Source organism: Scophthalmus maximus, chromosome 9 (genome assembly GCF_022379125.1).
Source record: "Scophthalmus maximus strain ysfricsl-2021 chromosome 9, ASM2237912v1, whole genome shotgun sequence".
Classification (NCBI taxonomy): domain Eukaryota; kingdom Metazoa; phylum Chordata; class Actinopteri; order Pleuronectiformes; family Scophthalmidae; genus Scophthalmus; species Scophthalmus maximus.
In genome coordinates, this window is record NC_061523.1 from 9,794,673 (window position 1) to 9,810,733 (window position 16,061).

A 16,061-nucleotide genomic window follows, 5' to 3' on the forward strand; every position below is an offset into this window, starting at 1 on the left:
TTATCTTTCCTGCGACGTCGCCCGCAGGAAATCAAATCTGTGGGCCCCATCAACAGGAAATGAAAGAGAGGAACATAGTTTAGACAAAGGGCCAACAGCCCCAGTCTCCCCAGATCATCCCAGCAGGAGCGTCGACCAGTGGCGAGAGCTGGCAGCGCTCGGGGATGTCCTCACGGCGAGACACTCCTCTGGCAGGTCCAGCTCGTGGATAAACAGCAGCCAGGCTCATTTCATCGAGGTGTACCCACCGAGACAACAATCTGTCCCAAGAAAAATGAATATAGTTCGGAGAGTACACTGTACTGTATAGCCTACAGCAAACTTTTATTTCACCTAGTCCAGGTGAGTGTCTGCATTTTAAAGTGCAAACACACAAAACCTCTGAGTTTGATACGGTCATAACAGATTGCGAATGAAAAGCGGCTGAAATCCTATAACACACAGACGCACTTTTGAGTGGGAATCAGCTTCAAACTGATCTCATCATGACTTCATTACACCTTCCTGGTTTTATTGTTTCAGCAGGGATAACAGAGTACAATATGTCTTAAATTCCTCGGGCATGAACGAAATGTGTAATTTAGTGCTGTGTTGTGTGCCGACGGCCCCTGCGGGATCTCCAGTCTGACTGTTTCCACAGCTGAGCCGGAGGGTCCATAAAACTCTTTTTCAACGTATGACGTTCACATTCGTTCGGTTCTCACTAATTGACACGAGGTGATAGTTAGCAGTGTGCAGCTTGCACTCCGAATCACTTTGGACTCAAATAAAACATAATCATTACTGAATGGAAAGGCATACACGGCTGCACCAGTGGCTGGATAATTAATTTTGCAGGGAATTTTATGAAATCCCCAGCTCCGAAACTAGTGTGGAATAAAAATCTCCAGGAATCATATGCTGATAAAATGATAAATCAAGTGCTTCACATACAAACAACAGCATTTGTACGTTGTCTTTGGCCACTTTACAGTGGATAAAACACGGTCTCGATAAATGACAGTAAAGACAAGGAGTTGCCCTTTTTGGTCTTTACTCCAAGCAATTGTGGAAAAACCAATTCCGTGATTTCAAACTAGAAATAGATGAAATATATAGATAATATATATGTAAGGACAAATTTGCTCAGTTACAAATCGCCGCGCAAGCTCCGTCTGCGCGGGACTTCCACTGTCCTTCTTCAACCGGTGAAATCTACCACTGATAGAGTCAAAAACAAATCAGCGTCCACAGTTTGACATTTCATGTCCCTGCACTGCACAGCCAATGAGGTTCCCATTGATTCCCCTGCATTGATTCCACTCTCCCGAGTGGAACACAACACTGTTCACTGATGGGAATCTGTGTGCATGGGCCAGTATTTTGTATGCGGGTAAACAGCATTTGTGGTGTGTCAGGGGAGTTGCTCATGATGGGATAGGATTCTGTAGCTTTGGCTGCATCATGCCCTGGGATGGCGGTACAGCAAAAAGCAAAAGAAAAAAAAGCCACCACTGTCTTCAACATTACTGCACAGCATATTTTCACTGGGAGCTAATGGGGCTGAGCTGTACCATCCGCAGCGAGCTTCGGATACAAAGTGTTGCCTCTAATTGAAATCCTCTATTTATTGAACTTGTATTATTGTCGGCGTGTGGCTGAATTTCTGCGGGGCATGTAATTCACTTAGGCAATTAATGAACCTTGTTTGGGTGGATACTCAGACCACAGAGGATTAACCTGTGCCGGGCACTGAATTAAGTTCTTAGCGTGGCGGGCAAAGAGATGCACGTTTTCTATAAATGTCGGGGGGGGGGGGGGGGGGGGGGGGGATGTCAGGCTTCACTCTGTTTGCTAATTCAACCAAAATAATTGAGTGTAATTTGCGTCTCGGGGGAAAAGTGTCCTGCGACTTCACTGTAATTATGTGTCTGTACAAAGATAAGTCTTTCGGAAAGTTCCGGCGAATAAGGTGTGACTCGATATTGACAGCGTTATGCTGCTTGAGTTGATCTTTAAGGAACGCAAGACAGTGTCAGTGTAAGAAGGACAATCTCCTGCATTTTGGGAAATACGCTTATTGACTGCCAGACTGACTCTGGCCAATAATTACATGAGAAAATTGAAACCACTCTTATATCTTCCAAGGAGAAAGAGTTAGAATGTTTCTTTTTTTTTAACCTGTCTACAGTCTTCATACTAAGCTAAGCGAACTGCCTGCTGGCTCCAGCTCCATCTTTAGCATACAGGTCTTCTCATCTAACTCTCATTAAATACATGAAAAAGCGAATTTCCCAAAAGTTTTTCTCCATGATGCGATCACAGGCCTGCCTTCATTAGGGAAAGTCAGATCATGTTCCTGCACATCATCCAGCAGTGAGATACATCTTCAGAGGTATTCCTTTATTTTTTGTGATTTCACTTTCTGCCTGGAAAAATAAAATGTCTTTCTGGACTAAAACTTAAATTCAGCATTCCTAATCCTCCTTGAGGCCTGCTTAGTCTGGGGCCATCAGAAAAATACCAAATCGGGTTTACACAACTTTTTGACCTATTCCTTTTACAGTTCTCTTTACTTCACCTAGAAGTACCATCGCAGATTATTTGATTCTCTTTCGACTCTGGAATTTATTGAGCCAAAATCAGACTTTCACTCTTTCCATAGGCCTGGTGGTCTCCACCGAGGCCCCTGTCTGTGACACATGTGCTGTGCTGACCCATGACTGCGTAGAAAGAATAAAACCTATACATACATAATGCAGTCATTGGTGCAGACGCACTTTCACATGTATTGCACCCGGTGAGCGGTTGAGCAAGTAATAAATGAAGGCACAGACTGGGCGTGCAGTCAGACGGGGACTCGGAGGGGGTGTCGAGAGTCGGCCGCTGTCTCAGAGCGATCTTTTTCAACGGGGTGTCCAAAGTCAACATTCCCGCCTTCCCTACAGCCATCTGAGCGCAGACGGAGAAACGAAAGCAAGAGGAAATGGATGGAGATGGAAAGTGAAATGACAAAAAGAAAGAGCACTGGTGTGTGTGTGTGGGGGGGGGGGGGGGTTCTTCCCCTGAGAAGCTAGGGTTTCACAGGTTTGGCCTCTCCAGCTTTGGAAGCCCACATGCCCACTGTTATTCATTTAAGGAGACATCATCAATTACCTCTGATTAACCAGATGATGGTCCGGTGAGCAGAAAATGAAGGAGGTGATTAATCACTCAGGGCACCTCTGGGCCTACTTCTCAAGCTACAAGAAGGGGGGGGGGGGGACGAAAAGAGTCCCCGAGTCATTGTCCTTCTCCTGCTCGTGCCCAGACACAGGACATGTCCAAAACATTGTGGGCGACATATTGACAACATCAACGCATCTGACAAAATACGAAGGAGAAAACACGTGTCCAACATGCACCGAGACGGGCAGTGCATATGGAGACCGGCGTTCAGACTTGCTGCTGTACATCCCATTTTTTCATTAGATGGAGTGAATTTACTGCCACCGTCGAGGTGTGGTTTTTACCTCCTCGTTGGCTCGCTTCGGTCATCTTCTGCGGCCGCGTTACTGGTTTGTTGGGGCGGTGACGTACTCGTGGAAAGGTCCTGGGTGCAGTCGAACTTGTAATTCAGTGAGGAATTTCTCATCTGGTCAAGGCTGGCCGGCTCTGTCTTCATAAATAAAGATGTTAGTCTTCACAAGTGGAAAACAGAGGAGGAGGACAGGAGGAGGAGGCGGAGAAGTCTTCGAGCAACCTACTTTCTTATACTCAATGCACGCTGGAAAACCCTGATATTAATTTTTAATCCCCGGAAGGCGGTCACAGGTCAAATTTCTGTGCTGTTTACAGTACGAGGTTCCACAAATAAGAACGCGCCGATGCCGAGCATGGAATAATTTGAATTGTGATCCAGGAAAATATTATCCTGACCAGAGGAATCCAGAATTTGTCTTGCAGACGGTGTTTTTTTGTGGGGGATCATCCGAGGTCTGCTCGTGAGTCAGTTAATCAGTAAATCTCCATCTGCCGTGTGCAGTTCCGTCATTTTCCATCACCGTCTCCTCTGTTCATCTAAATTAAAGTATGGCCATGACTGTGTGTACAAGTTCAACATGGCAAATGTTAATCTTTTTTAATAAAATGTGATGGTCCCAGCTGCCCAGCGACCTCCCCACCAGCGAGTGCATAGGCGGTGTGCTCCTGAGAGGCAGCCGCCGCTCTCGTCAGCCGTGCTTCGAGTGGGAGTCTGGGCTGTTTCGCCCCATGTGTGCTTTATTACCTCATCTTCAGGGGTGATTTATGGCTCTCACACAGGCCACTCTTCTGAGCGGATTATATCTGTGGAAGATAAAAGAAAACCATGGCTTTATTACCCAGACAGAGCGGGTCTGTTTACACAGCAGACAGGCCTCACTGGAGAGCTGCACCAGCCCGGCATCACACATATCTGATCCGCCTTTTCAGAAGCAATAAACTGCCCCCCCCCCCCCATGTGTGCAAACCATCACTGCACAGAGCTGATACGTGTGGAAAAAAACAAAATGGTATCTGTTGGAACACAAAATGCCATTACTGTCGACTCCTAATGTTGAAATGTTATCCTCGGGACTCATCCCAAAAAAGAACATCCAGCTTTGCTCGGTTCTGCCTGCTGCAGCGTTCAAAGCACACTGCTATCAACAGATGCACTGTTTCAGCTTGTAAAGTCGTTCAAGATCATACTGAAGAGCACACGTCACCTGGATGCTCCAAATTCTCAGCTCTGCAGCCATCTCTAAGCCGTTGGCCTGTAGTGCCATCCAGTGGTGAAAATGAATGCAGCACAGGAGTGGACGCATCATACCATCCAAAGAGCCACAACTGCTTTAAAAGTCATGTCAGCTCTACGTAAAAAATATAAGACAGTCGAGGGTTCTGTTGCATTATCACAATATTTTATTAGCCGTTACAGAAGATTAACTGCGTTGTAAGGCTCGGTTTTTACTAAGTTTACACACCAGAGACCAAAAGTGACAGCAACTTACGATACACACCGACAGGGAGGTCAGCGATGTCTACAAAACAAAAAGATTGGCTTTCAAATCAGGAAAAACCATATAGTGTTTCAACACCTTGAAATGATAACACTTACTGTAATTTACAGAGCTTCCTACACATTATCTCTTCAGTGCCAGTTACGGTTACTGTGGCGACTTCAGACAACAGAAACATCATGGGCAGGGGTCACCTTCAGTCCCAGAGGAGAAAACAATACAGGATCAACTGTGATGACGTTGTTTAACATGTGATATTTACTATAGTTGAAACATGCGAGTTCATACAATGCTATTGCCTGCAGAAAAGCATATTGACAGAGATACAAGCGAGAAGCGGTGTGTGCGTGCGCGCTGCAGTTCGGAAATCGTTCTGATCGTTCTCAGTTACCGTTTCTGATTCTGCTCATGGACTTCATTTAGTATCTACCATTTCTATAATCTCATGATATTAATGTTGACCCGCTCTGACCTTTCTACATAAACTGTAAATAAATTTAACGAACTTAGAGTGTGGAGAAAGATGCTGGGACCTTGCAGTTGTTCTGTCATTAAGAAAACACTGAATGTAACATAAGCCGTTTTCAGACATGAACTACGGAAAATTGTCCAGAAAACTGGGTCTGGACTTTTCCGGCAGTTTGCCGTTCACATATGAAGAACGGAGCAGGAGCTTGTCCTGGTCAGACGCGCTCACAACATTCAGGCGAGGGGTGTCGCCTGGGTCGAGCGCTCACTAGCTCATGTGAATCTTCCGGAGATTTTCCTTCTGTATTTTCACATGGGCTCACTTGGACATTTTCCAGACATTTTACAAGTGTGCTGGCAGGAAAAGTTACAGAGAATGTCTGGGGCAGCATTTGCGTTCTCACATGCAGCCCCTTCAGGAAAATGTCCGGACTTCAGTGCATGATTGAAAGCAGCTGTAGTGATAAATCCATTTTCAAATTCAGGCAACAGGAAATGTGGCATTTTTAAACTAAAACAACTTAACATCTCTAATAAATAACATCAACTGTATATAGTAGTAACCACACTAAATCTGCTTTTTGCTGATATATAATTTTTTCTGCAATTAGTAACAGTGAAAAAAAACAATAAAACATATAAAGCCAAGTTTTAACTCGTTGCGTGTATCTGTTGCTCTGCCGTCAGCCACTGTCGTAGCACAGGGAGCCGTCATTCAATCGTAGCATGTTCCTCAATGTATCTGACGATGCAGCTTAAGCTAAAACAAAAATACTCTGAAAGGGTTGTACGGCAAGGAGATTTGTTGTTGCACACCAATAAGCAGAATCAGAAATTCTTTTAAATTAATGAAATCACACAGTTTAAAGAAAGTAGTTCAAAGAAACCAACACTAGGACTCTGGGACTGCGTGAGAGTAAATGGAGTATTCATGTTCAGGGAGCGAGGGGTCCCAGCCTCAGCTCCACGTGGTGCGTCAGCCAAATGGCATCAGCCGTGTTGTCGCCTCCCTCCTCGCTGGGCCTGATGGGAGCTGCCAGGTTGCGGAAGTCATGTCTGATCTTGAGTGAAACGGTGACATCCTCGTCGTCTTCCTTCTGAGGGATGACTTTGATGAAGAAACCAATCTTGTTGGATTTCCTGAAAGCAACCACGCTGTGGAGAGGACAGAGACTGGGTCAAGACTCGTCTCACACTTTCAATTCTGTATGTGTCTCTCTCTTCGGCTATGGTTATGGTCCAGGAAATGAATCTAAGTTCATGTAATGTGTGAGTATAAGTGTGTTAACGTACTCTGGGTCATCCTGGAAGTCCTGAGGTTCGGCCAGTTCATCGTACTCCGCAGCGGCATCCTTTCCTGCCAACACCAGTTCCTTGCCGGGAACTAAAGCCTGAACAGAAATACATTGGCAATATTTTCAGAATATGCGAGGGGGTTGCAGAGATTTTAAATATGCATTTCCCTGTTTTAAAACAAGCAATCGTCGTAGATTTAATGTGTGTCTGTTTAAAAAGGGAAAAGTATTGAGCATGTATCTACATTTACTTCTGTCATGTAGCTACATCCGATAAAGTGTACAGAACTGAAAACAGTTCTCCAATTGTTTCCACAAGTCATAGAGTTTGGAGCTGATTAGTTGGGGTGTGTGTGTGGGGGGGGGGGGCACACAGGACAACACTGTACACTCTTATAGAGCAGGGCCTGTGTTGAGCTGAGGTCTGCCTGTTTGCTGCTTGTCGTGTGAACACCCACAGCGAAAGTGTTATCTACAGCATTTATGCTGAATCCTGCTAAGAGCGAGAGAGAGAGAGAGTGAGCCCTGCACACAGCTCTACCACGAAGAAAATGCACATTACACTAGGTCAAAGATTTTTTATGTTGTTTAAGTTTTTTGGTATCATTGTTAAACTAATGTGGGACAAATTAGACTGTCGTTACTGCCACAGTCTAGGTAATTATTGGGAAACAGTGACAAAAACAATGTGTAAGCAGGGTATGCAACGCCCCCTCAAATACTTTTCATTACGTTTTGAAATGAACCAAGGCACTTCAGTACTACTATTACTATTACTATTATTAGTACTATGAGTCACGCAGACTTTTGAATTAAATGTTAGTAGTACTCGTATTTGGTTTGCAGGAAAAACTCTCGCAGTGTTTAAACATCAACCACATGTTCAGGAAGTTGCATGAACAACAGACAAACCGTTGGGTTATGTTCAGTTCATATTACTGACCAACAATAAATACAATCTTTTGAGCTGGGGGCCCTTTGGACACTCAGTTATAATTGCTTTGTCAGTAATTCTAATATTCAGTGATCAAATGGACTGGAGGTGTATCACATTCATCACTGCATATGAAAAGTGTCCAAAATCTAAATTGGTTCAGGTGATTCATGAGTTCGTACGTCTGTGTCGACAGTCATTTCTGTCGCGGCAAAAAAAAAAAAATATTTTAATCTAATTTACTGGTAAAAACCAATGTGCCCACGCAGTCACAAACAAACTTACAGAATGTACAGTTGAAATTCATAATCCACATGTGCAGCACATGTAAGAGGTGAGTGAACTCAGCCTTGGGCCTCAGACTGAGCTGGTCAGTGAAATCGACCAAGCGTGTCTCGATGTGGTTCTCACTGCCCCGCAGGTTGTTTGAATATCTGATCAAGCAGAATGACGGGACTGCGCAGTCTGTTTTGGCCATGATGTGAATGGAAATGAGTCATGAAGACGCTCTGTTTTGGCCAGGAGGTCCTCTTTACCCAGCCTGGCCCATGACTTCATCACTAAAGAGGCCAAGACAAACAGCCTGTAGCCACTGAGGGACTCGCAGCGTCTGCTGGCAACAGGCAGCTCGGCGAAAAATGTTTTCCACAAGGACACAGCGCTCTTAGCTGTGTGTGTGACGGCTGACAGATGGAGGTAAAAATTAGACCGCTCCACATCAGAGATGATCGTGGAGGCGAACTATTCCATAAGTCACCAGCAGTGTGAAAGAGCGGACCACTCTGAGGCACGCTGCAGAGAGTGCAGCAATTCTGTTCGATATAACATGCAATATTTAAGAACAGGCAGTCTGTAGCTGCGCCGATGCCATGTATTATTCAAAAAGAAAGGAATTATGTTCTTTCCAGCTGTTTAAGCTCCACATATTGATGTTTGGCCGCCATGTGGGTCAGACTCCCACCCACATTTTTCTGAAGCTATAGACAGATACCTTGGCACTACTGTTGATGTCGTCGGGATCTTCCTCCTCACAGGCGGTCAGTGAGACGTGGGTGACGTTCTCCACTGGGTTGGTCAGAGTCAGCAGCACTTGGCTCTCCTGAATAAGACAGTATGGGAGGAAAAAGGTTTTTCAAATTTGTCTAAGTTCACTAAGCAGTGCTTAAAGTGACACTGGTCACAAGAACACGAGGCAGTTTTTATAACTCACTAAATATCTGGGGACCAGGGGTTCTGAGGGACGGGCAGCAGCAATGTATCCTGATTTGGTTTGTAACATGTAGGGTTTTTTGGGGGGGAAGGATGAATACTTTCTAGAATGTCCCATATACAAGTATATAAAATCTCTAGGCATAACACTATTTCTCATCATTTTCACAACTACTAAGAGAGAGATGATATCCCTTCATCCCAGTTTCAGATCCTGGACGTAAAATGAAGCTGCTCACACTCACCAGCACACACTGTGATATTTGTCTTTTCAATTTGGGTAAATTAAGTTTTATTATCTTGCTCCTAATGGGATCTTGTTTTATTGCATATACTTTTTTCAGAGCTTATGTACTCATTTACAGTCTATTTGTTTTTGCACAGTCTCCTTGTTTAAATAGGAGATTTTACAGCAGTTGGTACTATGCCATTCATCTGGGGTGTGAAGTGCTTAAGCTTTCCCCTGAGCTGCAAAGCTAATTTCACTGTGGGACAATAAAAAAATTGAGACTTGTTGAAGTTAAACACTTGTTTTCAAAACAGCATGTCACAGACTAAATGTAAAGGGGTTAAGATTAGAAACAGAAGGAATAAAACAATTAAAAGTTGTATTCGCGATGCACACACTGACCTTCATGAACCGGAGATTTGGAATGGACATAATTCTCACTTCAGGGATGTAACTCCTGTAGGCAGAAGGCACGTCAATACACTGTAACACTCATCACATGTATAGCGCTCAACACGTACATTAAAAAGATCAAACCAACAACAGTTAATAGCTCAAATTCACCAATCAGATCAAATGGATAACAGTAAACATGTCAACAATAAAATCTCAGATCTACAGTGGAAAAGTACAAAAACCTTTCAAAACTGATGCTGCATTTGGCGATTCATTTGTTTTACTCACACAGCCACCAGCTGAATTTTAAACTTGATTGAAGTGGGATTAAACTCTGGCTTGCTCAGATTGTGCTCACATTTCTGGTGGGGGGAAATGAAGAGAAATGATATTATATGAATGTGATCTACGTAAAAGCAACAACCTTGTATTAGATGAAGAAAAGTGGAACCCTGAGGTGATACTGACCCTGCAGCGCAGTGAGCGCTTCATCAGGAGGTGTTTGTGTCTGGGGTGGAGCTGAGATGCCCCTGCGGGCTGGAAGTCGGGCTGCAGAAGCCGCTGGCGCAGCGTGGTCACTGACGGGATTCAACAAAACGGTAGAGTCAACTCAACCTCAGTTAGAGCGACACAAGTTTTTATCATTATTTTATGAGTTGTGGACAAAGATCTTACCCTCTGGTAAATTGATGGGCCTGGTATAACAATCTTCAGGTAGGGGCTCCACTTCATCAAGGGCCTGAGCAGGTTCGATAGTGATCTCCTTCTGGTCCTCACCCTCTTTAAGGCTGGTGGAATAAAAAATAAATAAAAAAAACTGGTGTCAATTATCTGTTGCATCTCATGAGCTGTTGTTTTTTATTCATTGTAAGCTGAAAGCTGACAAAGCACAGTGAGATTTTCTCATGTTTTAATCTCTATTTTATTACCAATAGGTGGTTTGAGGGTTGAGCACATTGACTTACTCATTAACTCAACCTATAACTTACAGTGAATTGCCACTGAACATTTTCAAAGGAAAGACTTGAAACTTGATACTTGAAGTCTGTAATCCAGTTAACAGTTCAGCAGATATAATTTGTCAAATAAACATTAAAGTTGCAGATGGGAAAGAACTTTTTGAGAACGCAGGGATGGTGTCTTCAAAGACCCATCGACTTCGGAGATTTTAGACTTGACAAGTGAGCTCCAAACTTTTAAAGCAAGAGAAAACCATGTACATTATACTTCTTCCATGGTGTCTTAACCCGGTTTACATTTATCTCTTGGCTCTGACAGCACACTTTGTAGACAAAGTGTCAAATATAACATTTCCGGATGTTAAGCAGGGTCCTTGAATTAATTCCAGTAGAGATTTTTAAAAATGATCCCTGCTAACAACCAGAATACGACAAGTAGGTGATGTAACTTTGAGAAAAAAATGAAAAGGTGATGAACTGTTCACCGTGATGGATTACTTATGTATCTCGAGCCGAGTTTCAAGGCTCTCCAAATTGATTTTCATGGCTCACTGAAATTAATGAAACAATGGCTGCTGGAAGGTAAGAAATCAATTTATCCAAGTCACCATTAATATACAGTGTGTATTTAATAGGCTGCAATACATAAGCACAGGAGTTGTCTTTTAAATTTACACAAAGTTTACTGTGGGGGAAAAAAAGGTCCACGAGTTGAGTTGAGAGTCAAAGCAGCAGTAATTCCCATCACATGAAACAAGACAACTTACGAAAGCCCGGCCAGACTCGATATGGGAGCTCCAGACCTCTGCCTCTGCAGTCTGGTTCCAAGGCCATACTTTTCCTGATTTGGGGAAAAAGAAGTTTAGTTGTTTCGCCTCCATAAAAATTAAGTGGGACTGAGAATAATTTATGAAAGGATCTAATCTACAGCTACTTCTCTACATGAATACTTTTAACAGGAGAATTTGACAACTTTTATGAACAAAAATGGAAAGAAATTGTATTTGACATTTTAAAAAAAGTAAAAAGTAAAAGTAAGTAATAACAGGAGCCTTTCTGTCCAGGATAGAAGGAGAGAATCAGCTCTGACAGACTGAGGGCCCAGGACTTAATTAGTAAATACAGTATTAAATACTTGGATCTGGTTATAGAGTCTTCTATTCATTCTCTCCATCTAACCAACATGAAGCCTCCCATTGTGTGGCCCACGGTCTCATTTACCCAGGGAGACATTCATGTGATCTGTGAGGTCACAGTGACAAATCAGACAAGAACAGATAAAAGGAGAAGACAGCGCTACTTTAAAAATGAGACTACCCAAGTTGTGAAGAATACAACTCACCACCACATGAATAGTGTGTTGCTGGGAGGCAAAAACCAAAATATCAGAGTGCATAAGCAAAGGAAAGAAAAGGAGAGAATAAAGAACGAGGTGAAAAACCAAAGCGATTCAGTGAACAGTGGCGGCATTTGGAGACATGCAACAGCAACAGCAATGCATCAGTGATGGCGAACAACAGCGTGACATCTCAGCTCAAGTGTTTAAAACGGTTCTGATAGAGCACAAGAAAGGCCGCTTTGCATTACTGAAAGTTCCTCATTATAAAAGCAGAATGCAAGGAGGTGCAAAATGGTGCCGACAAGCTCAGAAGCCTGAAGACCATGTCCACACCAGGGCTACTACATTTGAAAGTTCCTGCTCTCTTTTGGCCTTTTTTTTCCTGTTGTTCCACATGTAAACAAGCATGTTTATATTCATCCACCAAAGTATGGACATGGTGTCACTCCTGCACTTCAACATAAAATTACAGCAGCCGACACAGCATATTATCCCTCCTGTTCTCGTGAAAGGTGTGCAAATCATTTCATATACTCAAAGATACATACACACAAAAGCGCAGTAATACTCTCTGTAATATCACTGATATTTATATTGTATATATGAATTAAAATCAATTCTGAATAATGGTTTTCTGTGTTTTCTAATACTAGCTCTACATTTCACCAAGACAACAGCTGTTTGACATTTAAAAAGGGTTAGGAAGAAATATGAATGTTTGAACTGTTGGGTTCAGAGCGAGCGGAGTACCGAGAACGCCAGAGGCATGCACTGTCGTCTCCTGGCCAACTTCTTCCTGTCTCTCTCCTGTTTCTCCCGGTGAGCCAGCTGCTGGTAATACTCAATCAGCTTGTTGATCTGTACGGAACAAAAAGTCAAACCAGAAATTGATGATCAACGCTTTATGTATTTTTTTTCTTCTGTAAAACAAGAATGATGAACAGTCGGGCCAGAGTAACCAACCCTCCACCAAGTATTCTCGTCAATTAAAAAAAACAAACGTAATGCATGATCAGGAAACATGTGAGCAACTCAAGAGAATTGAGATGGCCACAGGCAAAAAACGTACCCGCTGAGTATGAGGGTTTTCTGGTTCCTGCCATCCGCCGCTCGCTGCAGTGAAGAAAAATGTACCAAAACATTAGACTTAAAACCTGTAATGAGCTATGTGGTTAACAAAACCTCAAGACAATTTATTCTTTCAGAAAATACTCCACTAGATAAATGACACCAGAGGGGTCAACAGGGACATAAATGTCATCATACCAAACACAAACACTTGTCTGCCTTTACAGACTTAATGTGATGACATTCAGACAAAGTATTATAAAGAAAAGCTTATGCAGAAAAGGTAAATGCGCCAAATATAATTACAAGTACGAAGCTCAATGTGTGACCTTCGCTTCCGGTATGACCTAATATTAACTTTTTACTTCTGGCGTTTGTATTTCGGCTTAAAGTGGTGTTCATATATGAATATTACCTATAAGTGTCATGAACTTTTGTTTGTCACGCCAATGGAAAAATACGATTGCCTATTTATCAATGGAACCCAAGGTGATGTTAACTTCTGGGTTGGCCAACAAAAATGTGTTTTCCTTGCAGCATTGTTCAAGGAGCAAATACAACCCAAAACACCAGTTCAACTAATGAGCAGCTCGTGATCAACCACAACAATTTGAACACAAGCTGGGCACTGCTGATAGTTTTTATGCCTCCTGGAAATGAAAGTCTGAAAATAAGTATAACCGCATCGAAAGGTCTACATTATGTGAGCACCCACCCACTGATTTGTCAGCCATCCCTACATCCCTGGAGGTCCAGCGACAGAAACCACAGGCCAAATAGTAGGCCTTCTTCATGGCCGTCTTGGTAGGATCATCGGGCAAAGGAGCTGGGATGTTGGTGGCGCGGGTGGACAGCGTGTGCATGCAGCAGGGGCAGTCGAAACAGTTTGCACACCTACAGAAGAGTGAATGATAATCAGCAGTAAATGAGAACACATCCGTGATATATTTATACATAGAAATCATGAGTGCTGTGTGGATATCTCTAATCTTTAGCACGTCGACCTCACCTGTTCTTTTTGAGCTTGGCCTCTGCAGACGGCATGTTCTCCAGACAGCTGGGGCAGTAGTGGGAGTCCACCTGATCACCAGAGACAAAGGTGCAAGAGAGGAATTAATCTGTGCGTCCACGTCCAACACTTCATTGTACACTGGCTTCCCAATCCTTAATATATCACAGTGTTTAAATAACGGTAACGTAAAGAGACTAAATGGTCTGTGTTTACCAAAGGACAGTGCAATACAATAACAACAGTGGATGTGTTTTTCATGCCTCGGCTATGTCATAGTAGAACAATCTACCACTGGGTGTGGTGTGCATAACTGTACGCCACGAAAAACAGGCTGCTTTTTGACTGTAAGGACGTTAGATATAATGGACCAAAGTTGAAAAAAAGTCTTACTTATGGGAAACAACGTTCATATTCTAAATATATCAGAAAAGCGGATAGTTAGACGTTAAACTCGGGAGAATAGCAAGAGCGAGCTAGCGTTAGCTTGTTCTGGCGACAACGCTAATTGTAGCGGAAGTTAAACCATCGCCTACTAAGCCAATTGGATGAGGAGACTGGCTTGATTGACAGGCGCATTGCCCATACAGCGCGCGAGAAGGTTGGACTAATCCCGCCTACCTGTCAAAGCTATACAACAAAGTAGCTAACAGCCATATCCACAGGGTAGTGCGGGGGGAAACGTCCACGTACCTCGTGAGACACACATTCCAGAGAGCGCAGCTCACTGCAGTAGCGACAGAAATAAAGTTGAGATAAAGGCGCTCTGATCCTCTTCTCTCCGCGGACCAGATAGACAACTTTCTCCGGCTGCAGAAGAGACGCCATCGCAGCCTCGTCTGTGGCGGCCGCTCACTGACGACGACTGCTGCTGCTGCTGCTGCTGACGTCACCGCCGGGCGGTCTGGCGTCTGTGGAAATGTGCTCAGCTCAATGCTGACCTCGTGTGGTGAACATTGAAACTGCTCAGACCCAGTGGCCCAAGGGCACATCAGAAGTGTTTGATTACAAGGCGTTTGCTCATGGTTCATGTTGTGAAAGGGTCGATTTCCAAAACATGTTGTACTTCTACACTGTACTTCTACATTGATAACAAAGAACATGATGTACCCGACAGTTGCTGTCTGGTTTTGTTTCCCCTGATTGCCAGACATCTGCCGTATGTAGTTTTCACTCCTACAGGAGAGAACAAACAACGCTCTGTATGGAAGACCTTCTGTGTGAGACAACTAACTTGTGCTTGTCGCATGCACCGCGCTACTGATAGTATGACTGCCCTCTGCACTCCCCCCTCTGCGGAGATCTCACCCAGCATCACTTTGTGCATGTTGTTTCATCACTTTGTGCATTTTGTTTCTCCCTTTTGCAAGATCAATAAAACAAACGCTTGTGTTCCAAATCGACAGACTGAGTCTTTATTACACAGACAAACATGGACAATTTCCATCTGGACTCGAATTTCCATCACAGTTTTTCAAGTTAAATTTAGTCAAACTGCACCTGAAAATTTGGCGGGGCCCCCTTAAACCAGAGCCCCTGTTATAAACGTTGAAGGGACGTGAAAAAAGTATGGATTACCACACACTTTGCCACTTAAGTGCAGTGTCCATCAAGATGGAGTATGACCTTTGATGGTGTCATCAGTCACATCACGCTTACAGCAGCAAGAGCAGCTTACAGTTTGGGAGATCTTTTATCGAATCTTTGGTATTTAGCATATTGGTGCAGAGTTGGTTATGTTATCAAAACTTAATTTATATCAATATATTTGTGAGGATCATTTTGACGGACATTTTGGGGAAAGTGAGGACATTCTGGCTGGTCCTCACTTTTTTTTAAGGGATGTTTGAGGGTTAAGACGTGGTTTGAGAGTTAGGCCTACAATTAGGTTTGGGTCAGGGTAAGGTTTGCGGTTGGGCATTTAGTGATGGTTAAGGTTAGGGTATAGGACCAGAGGCTAGGGAATGCATTATGCTAGTCCTCTAAAGAAAGAAGTTTGTGTGTGTGTGTGTCTGTGTGTGTGTGCGTGTGTGCGTGCGTGCGTGCGTGTGTGCGCGTGTGTGTGTGTGTTTGTGTGTGTTTGTGTGTGACACTGACCTCGTGTGTTTTGTTGACTTGACTTGACTTGACTTGGCTTTGTCATGGGGCGGACCTG

The 16,061-nt window shown here is 43.5% G+C and overlaps 1 protein-coding gene across 2 annotated transcripts; it reads right to left on the reverse strand.

Annotated features, from left to right (window-relative positions):
- Positions 1-4,879: 4,879 nt before the first annotated feature.
- dctn4 (dynactin 4) lies at positions 4,880-14,795 on the reverse strand. 2 transcript variants are annotated; one of them, XM_035649846.2, is made up of 14 exons: positions 14,600-14,795; positions 13,907-13,977; positions 13,613-13,791; positions 12,899-12,942; positions 12,580-12,687; positions 11,833-11,853; positions 11,258-11,331; positions 10,207-10,319; positions 10,000-10,109; positions 9,820-9,893; positions 9,538-9,592; positions 8,689-8,796; positions 6,762-6,859; positions 4,880-6,623 (listed from the first exon to the last, which is right to left on the reverse strand). In XM_035649846.2, the coding sequence occupies exons 1-14, from the start codon at positions 14,732-14,734 to the stop codon at positions 6,404-6,406; spliced, it is 1,410 nt and encodes a 469-aa protein (XP_035505739.1). In that variant the 5' UTR covers positions 14,735-14,795; the 3' UTR covers positions 4,880-6,403. The 2 variants fall into 2 exon arrangements, with proteins under 2 accessions (XP_035505739.1, XP_035505740.1); XM_035649847.2 differs by lacking the exon at positions 11,833-11,853 and having other exon boundaries at positions 14,600-14,794.
- Positions 14,796-16,061: the final 1,266 nt, after the last annotated feature.